At 35.8% G+C, this 8,825-nt stretch overlaps 1 protein-coding gene across 1 annotated transcript; it reads left to right on the plus strand.

Annotated features, from left to right (window-relative positions):
- On the plus strand, window positions 1-5,860 carry LOC111780577 (uncharacterized). The gene is made up of 4 exons (XM_023661011.2): window positions 1-172; window positions 1,171-1,278; window positions 2,485-2,633; window positions 5,661-5,860. Exons 2-4 carry the CDS (start codon window positions 1,179-1,181, stop codon window positions 5,736-5,738), a joined length of 327 nt encoding a protein of 108 aa, XP_023516779.1. The 5' UTR covers window positions 1-172; window positions 1,171-1,178; the 3' UTR covers window positions 5,739-5,860.
- The last annotated feature ends 2,965 nt before the right edge of the window (window positions 5,861-8,825 follow it).

Genomic DNA, 8,825 nt, shown 5'->3' on the forward strand with positions numbered 1-8,825 from the left:
TTAAAAAAAATCTTTAAACCCTACCCATCTTCATCTTCGTTGTTTCTTTCCATCTCCCATTTTTGCCACTCGCCGGAACGCCTCCACCGCCACGCTGCTTCAGCCTCTCACCGTCACGCCAACTACTGTCTTCTGCTGCATTCCCTTCAGCTATTGTTCTCTCACCGTCGAGGTCTGTTCTGTTCTATTTTTAAGTAGGCTACGTTTGTAACGACTTCAATTTCGAGTTAGAAATCCTGCTAATTCTGATCGATTATTATTTTTTAATCCAAACAAGATTTTAAGTCGTAATGGAGGGAAATGATTGTAAATCCGTTTTGATGTGAAATATTTCTCTCTGTTTCTCTTTTCCTGGGAAGCGTTCAGTCGATTCTCCCACTCTAAGCTATCAAATCCCAATTTCTACCGATTTCGGTGCGGTTGGATAAGCTGTTCGATATTTCCTGCTCTCTTGACTATCAATTTCTACTTCCTAGTGTGATATAGTGGTCGGCCTTTCGAGTATTGGCTATACCATTACAGAATTCGTATATGGGGAAGCATTTGCAGATTTGAGCAATATTTCTGTTCAGTTTCATATTGATATTTCTGTTAAAAAGTATATAGTACAATTGGATTGTGTATTTTACGCAGAAACGAAACTACAACTGAAAACAGAATGAAGGATTGGCTTCAGGGAGAAGTTCTGATTTATTTTTTGGGGCTAGAAAAATTCTTACTCTTTGTGGTGTTATTTTGAATTTAAAGCGAATTAGATGTCGATATTTAGTGGGGTGGAACAAGCATTCTGTTAATTCATAGAGTTCGTTGGAGGTTTTATTTTCGAAGTGTAGAATCAATTGGAGATGCGATTTCAGTTAGAACTACATTTGGTGTGGGTATGAAAAGTGAATGCTAAAAATACATTTGGGCGATTGACCGATGTCTGGTTTATTAACCTCATGAATATTTTTTTTTCTTCGTTGCAATTGGATAGGGTAACATTTTCTTTTCTAATCCACATACACTGATCGTTTGTTATTTCATACTACTTATAACCATTCTGAATTAAATTTAAAGGATGAACCTACAGAACTTCAAAACTTCCTGTAAGATACGTCAAAGCTTAAAACCTTTTAGGACCTTGAGAAAATGCATATGATTTGAGACTGATGGATTTTTTGTCCACAGCAAGAAGGATGGCATGGAGGCAGATTATCTCCAACCATAGGTCTATACTGCAACCATACTCAGCTCCTTTATTTGCTAGATTCTTTTCAAAATCTATCCCATATGTCGGTAAGTGCTTTATTTGTTTTAATTTCTACAAAAATTTTATTCTCATCTGAATCCAAGTAATGAGCCTTATGCTTAATTTGGTTTCTGGAACATGGATAGTAAACTGACTTAGGTTGTCACCTAAAAAGAGGAGAGGAAGAATGTATGGTTTACTGAATGGTTATGTGAATAGGCAAGGAAATGGAGTTTATTTGTTATCTCTTTGTTAAATGAATTTATGGCAGTCTTGTTGTCTGGAAATTTTGTGAGTGGTTTGAGAGGAACTGCAGGGTTTTTGAAATAGTTGAGAGGTCTTCGGAGGTGTTCATGTGGGAGGATGTGAGATTTAATGGGTCATTATATGTGTCTGTTAATTGGATTGTTTATAATTATCAGCTTGGTATCATTCTTTGGATTGACTCGTAGTTGATGATTCCTTTCATGAGCTTTTTTTTTGTATGTCCTTGTACATTCTCCCATTTTCCCCCATGCAAGTTTGTTTTCTTAGAAAGATACCTTTATTTTCTTAATGGATTTACTGTCTATTAAATGGGAGTGGGAGAAGAAAATATGATCTAAGATTTCCGAAAGTTGAAAAGTATTACTTAATTTTCTGTACAATAAGTCATATTATGCTTAACTAGTATTGTGATCTCTGTCTTGCTTGCCAGTCATCTTGGTTGCTATGATTTCCTTTTGTGTCTGTGATCAGAATTGTTTACTTACTCCGAATCAAAATGAAATCAATTGGAGTCGGAATGTTATTCTTTTCATGTTGTTTACTAGGAGTTATTTGGAATTGGAATCACTAACCCATTGATGTTAAATAATGTAAATCAGAGAGAAAAATTGTTGACAATTAATAAAAAAGTTGTTGGTCTCATTATAGATGAAATGGAAAGGATTAGGATGTGAAGCAGTTAATGAAAGGTGGTGGACCACAAACTAAAGAATGAGAATGCGATAGATGGAATGAGATTGATGAAGGTTTAGGAGAGGAATGAGAGTACCTCTTTTATGGGGTAGGGATTCCCGAACTAGTGGCGTGTCCCACCTATTGGTTCCAATTTCGCATTCCATAAATACTATCAATGGAAATGAAATTTCCATTTCCATTTCCATTACTTGATTACCATTCCGTTGAAGTAAATGGGGCCTAAGTGTCTGAGTTTGGAGTCAATAAGATAAGATATATATGCGCTTGATTTTTTGACATTTATGTTCTAGTGAAGGTCGGGATACCAGAATTTTTAAATGGTGTTGGGCATGGGGTTGAGTCACACGTGGCTAAACTTGAATCAGAGATTGGTGACTTCCAGAAGCTGCTTGTTACACGCACACTTAAGCTGAAAAAACTCGGAATTCCATGCAAACATGTAAGTATTTCCTTAGCCTGATTCTCATTATTGTTTTTGTAAGTACAAGACTTGGACTTGTTTTATCGCCAAAATAACTAAAGGGATAGGCATTGGCTCATTAACCTGTATTTGATAAGCTTTCTGGAGGTTGCAACTCTAGTAACCAAGAGCATTCCTTCTTTCTTCTGCATATAACTTTTTTGGTGTTAATTTTTGGTAGCTAGTCTAGTCGTTATAATGTATTTTCATTTTTTTCTGCCACTTTAATGATTCCCACTGAACTCTTGTTACAAGAGTTGGACCAGGTCTATTGTTTGTTTTGCCAAAAGACACACACGATACTGTCTTTTAGTTCTTTCTAGATATTACTATACATAAAAAACATATAAATGAGGTGGGAGTGACAGCTTGTGTAGGTCTATAGCAAAATGATTAAAAAAAAGAAGCATTCACAAGTGTTGGTGCAAGTATACACTCTCGCAGCAATAAGCAATAAGTAGAGTGTCAAGTTCTCAAGGAACCTATTTTTTGGTTACTTCTATTGCTATAAAATTAGATGAGTTCAAGTGTGGATGTGTCGATGCATGTATAATATCAAGAATTTCAGAATATAACTATGCTATCACAAATAGTGGGTGAATGAGACATTTAACAACAATGAGGTTAGGCTAGGAGAGTTGGAATAGAGAAGTTGCTGAAATTTTATGGTGAATTCTGCTCTTTTTAATATATATTCAAGCCCCCTTCCGGGAGTCTTGCATATTGGTTACGCCCATAACCATTTCAAAAGTTTATGTTAAAAGAAAAGCTCTAGGAGAAGACTTATGTCTAAACCTTCCATTACCTTAAGGAAAGCCTTGCAATGGAACTAGAGCGTTAAAGGGGGGTTCACTTGTGCTCTATCTTTCCAGATAAGAGAAACAACTATGAGAGCAGAGTGGCCAACTAAACGCACAATTTTTACTAATAACAACTCTTTAATAAACAGAAATCACACATTCAGAATACTTCAGCTACAGCCACACCTCCTGCCTTACGTATACAATTTAGCTCCACATATTCATTTGTTTATACAACAAGTTCTATCTTAGTCATAGAGCATATAACAGATTAAAGGAAAGGAGAATAAGAGAGGTTATCAAGATTCCTGCTGCAGCTCTTTGATGGAAGCTTCCACGAGTTGGTCTCCTTATTCCTCTCTTCCTTATCCTGTATTCCTTTAGCTTCTCTTTTCTTGTGTCTTCTGCTTTATGCTACCTTTCTTTCCGTGGCTCCCTCTCTTTTTCTCCCCCTTTCTTTTTTTGGGAGCTTTCCTTTTATAGGCTTCCTTGCTCACATTTAAGGTTGAAAAAAGATTAGTCATCCACATAGGTAGCCTCCTATTGGTTTGTTACGTATCCGCGTGGTTTGTTGCTTCGAATTAAAGGCCCATGTGTCCTTGTCGACAGGAATTGCCTCAAGAGTTGCTTCAGCACATGGTTCAACATATTGGTCCAGCCATTTCATCACCGACATAATTGCTTTTAGATTTGCTTTAGCATAATGGTTTGGCTACTCTGTAAAATAAAATAGATTAAGCATACAAGTAGACTAGATTTATCAAAGGACCATAATGAGCTATTTCATGCTAATTAATTAGTGTATATGAGATAACTAATGAGAGAATGTTGAGTATGTGTGCAAGATTATTAACAAAATGACTCGATATAACTCTACTTTTGAAGAGTTGTTAGGGAGAACGATAGTTTCTTTTAAGATTCTCTTGAAGTGTAAACTAGCTCTTTACTATTTTTAATATTTATATAAATATGATATTTATGGATTATTTTCTCTTTTCAAAGTTGGAAGTATGTAAACATTTTACTTTTCTATAGTCGAAGAAATTAAAATAATTAAAATGGGTTTAAAGTTTCATATACAAGCTTTTATGAACTTTATACTGATATTTTAGTTTTCACAATAGAATAGCTTTAATTAGACTTCAGATCGTTGATATTAAAATGTAATAAATAAGTTTGTTCTTCAGCTCTTTTGTTCTGGGATTATTAGTTCGGTAAGAATTTGTAGACTGTGTAACTTTGTTCGTTAAAAAAAGGGTTTCTTAAAGTTTTTTTTTTTTTATTTTTTATTTTTATTTTTTTTTAAAGAATTTAATATTTAGTTCATAAGAGGAGTTTTGGTCACTTCTTAGGTTTAACGTCTCTTTATAGACTTTGGTTTTTAATAAGTTTTGTTCTTACTCTCTAGTTATTATTGTTTTGGATTGGAGCCCTTTTATATAGTTAGCTTTGTGGCTCCTTTTGCTACGTTTCCTTTATGTAGGCCCTTTTATATTTGTTTTTATTTCATGTTCTCTTGATAAAAGCGTAGTTTCTTATAAAGAGAAGAATATAGTGTCAAGGAAATATTTGGCTTGTGGCATTGAAGTGAAAATCTGATTACAAATGGCTAGTTAAATAGCATGCATACCTTGGATGTTGAATATTTTTTTTATCACCAATTTAACTAAACCAAGGAAAGTTACATGTGCAATTACTAGTCTTAGTCTAATGGTACCTACCATCGTCGAAGCTGGTTCAGATGCAACCCCTTTGGGTAAGATCTGTCTAGAATAAAATTATTTGATACTCTATAGATATGCAGTTAGATGCATAAAAAAAATGCTTCCATTCTTGCAGATCTCACTTCATTTCCATAAGTGTACAGAGATCTACAATTCCCCCATTTAGTTATCTTATACAGTTACTGGATTCACACCCCTTTCCCGCTTTCAAGTTTGTTGGTACAGAAAGGGTCCCACACTTACATCACACCTGTTACCTGCTAGTTTCCGCCCTGCTCTCTTTCTGCTAAATTAATCAGTAGTAGTGGGTCTATCAATACCTCACTGCTGACTTCAAATCTCAGTCATGATTATTGAGGAATACAAGTTTTTGCAAGAGAATTTTTTTTATAGATATCTCGTATTTGATTTAGAACAAATATTGGTTTGAATAATGTCTTCACAATGGTGCTTGTTGGCCTAAATTTTCATGTCTGTGGCAGAGGAAGCTGATATTGAAGTACACTCACAAGTACAGACTTGGACTATGGAGGCCTCGTTCGGATGCCTTGAAGGCGTGATGGGTTTAGCTATGTTTACGAGGTGAATGGAATTGTTAGCTGATCCTCGGACCTCAGTTTGTAGAACTTTGAAGGATAGCATTTCATTTTCTAAATCTAAAGCATATCCTTATTTTGCTGCTTTTGAATTGTTTCTATTCATTTACTAACTATATACGCATTCAGTCATTTAAGATCATGCATGAATCTTAAATCTAAGTGACTGAGAGTTCAAATTTATATCATCTGCATGACGGAACAAACGAATTCTGGTAAGTTGGTGTCTGTTCTCTCCAGAACTTTTGTTTTATAGATTCAGTCAAAATTGTAAAATTAAGTCATCCTATGAGAAGCAAGGGGCCTATGATAGATAGAGATTATGAGCCCAATCAAAAGCTCTTCAGAGCGCCCATTTTGGGTTCGATTCTGAACTTTTGTCGCTATTTGAAACAGTATCCCCCCCCAACCCCCCAAAAAAAAAAAGAAAAAAACAAGGCAGGGGCCCACCATTCTCAGTGGTCGTTTTCCTTGTCACAGCAAAGCCACGTGTGAGGCTATGATTGGGACCCATTGAACAAAATGTGTGATGTTTGATAGTCAACCTCCTGTTTGTCATTACGTGGGAGGGAAGTGGTGATGTTGGTTGGTTGGATGGATGCACACGATTTGACCATTATTGAGGCCATTAGGTTTAGAGCCACCACTTGTATTGTGTGTGTTTGTGTGTGTGTGTGTGTTTCGTTCTTTTTTCTTGTTCCTACCACCCACCAAGGCATGCCCATCAATTATTGTTGTTTTTCTTTCAATTATGTGTTCGTTACTAGAAAAATTTCAGGTGCATTGTCAGAATAGGACTCTCCTTTTCCTGCCGCATGTTCTCTTCTGTTATAGCATGAATTCACTTCCATTTACTTTTTTTTACTTCTTTTTATGTTTGATTTTCTAGTTGAAACACTTTCAGGATTTGTTTTAGGTCTCTTAGGTTTCGATAGAAGTGAACCTTCTAGTTTATCAAAGAAGATGGTTTAGAGGGATGAGATTTGTTTTTTCTCTTTTTTCTCCAGATGAACATTTAACAACTGTTCTTAGATTAGGTTTTTGTGTTGCATTCATGTATCTCAGAAAATGTTTCAAATGAATATTGGGGAACACCATAGTGAAGTACGGAAAGGACAAATTTCTTAGAATTAGGGGGCTAATTTTACTTAGTAGAAGAACTCTGCAGCTGTGGTTAAGTACTTGTAAAGGTTCTGAAGTTTGGATGCAAGAAGTCTTCATTTGGTTTAGAAAGTAGGCTACCAGTTGGGAAGAACTCTTTCATTGAACTGAGATTAAGTGACCTATCAGTACACAGATTATCTCTTGCGTGGAAGTATATCTTAAATGTCCTTTGTTTTAAGAAAGAGAACGCCTTTATTTGTTGGCCACTTATAACAAGAAAAAGAGAAACTATAGCTCCTAAAAAGAAAAAGAAAAAAATGTAGCTGAAGAGAACAATTACCCAACCTTATCGAGAAATCAATGTTTGTTTTTGTGAGATCCCCTATCAATTGGAGAGGGGAACGAAACTTTGCTTGCTTGTAAGAGTGTGAAAACTTCTCCTTAGTGGACGTGTTTTAAAACCTCGAAGGAAGTCCGGAAAGGAAAGCCCAAAAAGAACAATTTTGCTAGCGGTGAACTTGGGCTGTTACAGATAGTATCAGATACAGGTACCGGGCAGTGTGCTAGCGAGGACGCTGGACCCCAAGGGGGTGGATTATGAGATCTCACATCGGAGGAAAACGAAGCATTCCTTATAAAGGTACGGAAACCTCTAAAACCTTGAGGGAAAGTCCGAAAAAGAAATCCCAAAGAGAACAATATCTGCTAGTAGTGAACTTGAGTTGTTACACTTTTCAACACCGTAACTCCACTTTTGTTTTGTGTTTCTTCAATAGGTAAGTTACCACATTTGTATTAATTAAGTCATGTTTAACACGAAACAGAAGTCTTCAGAACATGGATTGACCAATCGAAGTAGGAAGAGTGTTGGTTGGGGAGACCTGATAGTGTGTTTAGAGGAGTTTTGACAACTCAAAAGGAAGACCTCCATTTTGTCAGTGTCCTCACCCTCTTTTTCGGATCCAAAACCCCATTTTCCCCACCAATTAAAGGGGGAAAAAAGAAGAACCTAACAGATTGTCAAAGGCTACACCAAAACTTTGTCCACAGGCTATGCTGGAGGATGCTAAGAAGGGCTGCAAAAGGCTGCATTGTAAGTATTTGCTGTTATTTAAGGACTTTCCAACTTTGCCATCTAACTGACTGCTCTTTTTTCTTTTCCATGCCTTTCTGCTTTGTTTTGGTGCCATCCCAAACCATCTGAAAAAGGGTTTATATTTCCATTTTCTGTTTCTTAAATAGGTTTGCTTGCATTATTAGTATAACTATTATATAAAGGTGTCGAGAACCTTATCTCTCTATAGGTTTGAAGAAACTCGTTTGCTCTAATCCAGATAAGATTCCTCAAATAGCTGATTCTTTCTTGTTCACTGTATTGATAAGAACAACAGATTGATTGAATTCTCACTCTCACATGGCTATGATCCTTTATTTAGTCTCAAAATTGTCAGAAGTTTCAATTCCTTTTAGGATTGACAAGTGATGATTTTAGGATTGACAAGTGATGATTTGGTATGACGTAGAACAATAGAATAGACCCACCAAAACAAACCAAAACAAGAAGTATGAGTGGATAAAATTTCTTGTTTAAATTGTATTGTACACAAGAAAGGCTATAACCTTTTGATCGAGGATATAAACGTTAGTAAATTGAAGTAATTATGTTGAGCTAGGTGTGTATAGGTTTTAAGAAACTCATTTGCTCTAATCCAGATAAGATTCGATTCCTCAAATAGCTGATTCTTTCTGTGGATTAGATTCCTCAAATGGCTGATTCTTTCTTGTTCAGTGCACGGATAAGAACAACAGATTGATTGAATTCTCAATCTTGCATGGTTATAAGCCTTTATTTAGTCATCTCGAAACTTTCTATTCCTTTTAGGATTGACAAGTGATGATTTGGTTAGAATGGACCATCGAAACAAGGAGTCTGAGTGGATAAAATTT

The sequence above is a fragment of the Cucurbita pepo genome, chromosome 18 (genome assembly GCF_057944985.1).
Source record: "Cucurbita pepo subsp. pepo isolate OVF chromosome 18, ASM5794498v1, whole genome shotgun sequence".
Classification (NCBI taxonomy): Eukaryota; Viridiplantae; Streptophyta; class Magnoliopsida; order Cucurbitales; family Cucurbitaceae; genus Cucurbita; species Cucurbita pepo.

Coding starts and splice junctions, on each gene's coding strand:
- LOC111780577 (XM_023661011.2), top strand. CDS start 1,179: ATGGCATGGAGGCAGATTATCTCCAACCATAGGTCTATACTGCAACCA. Junction 1,279..2,484: donor AAAATCTATCCCATATGTCG/GTAAGTGCTTTA, acceptor TTTATGTTCTAG/TGAAGGTCGGGATACCAGAA. Junction 2,634..5,660: donor TCGGAATTCCATGCAAACAT/GTAAGTATTTCC, acceptor TGTCTGTGGCAG/AGGAAGCTGATATTGAAGTA.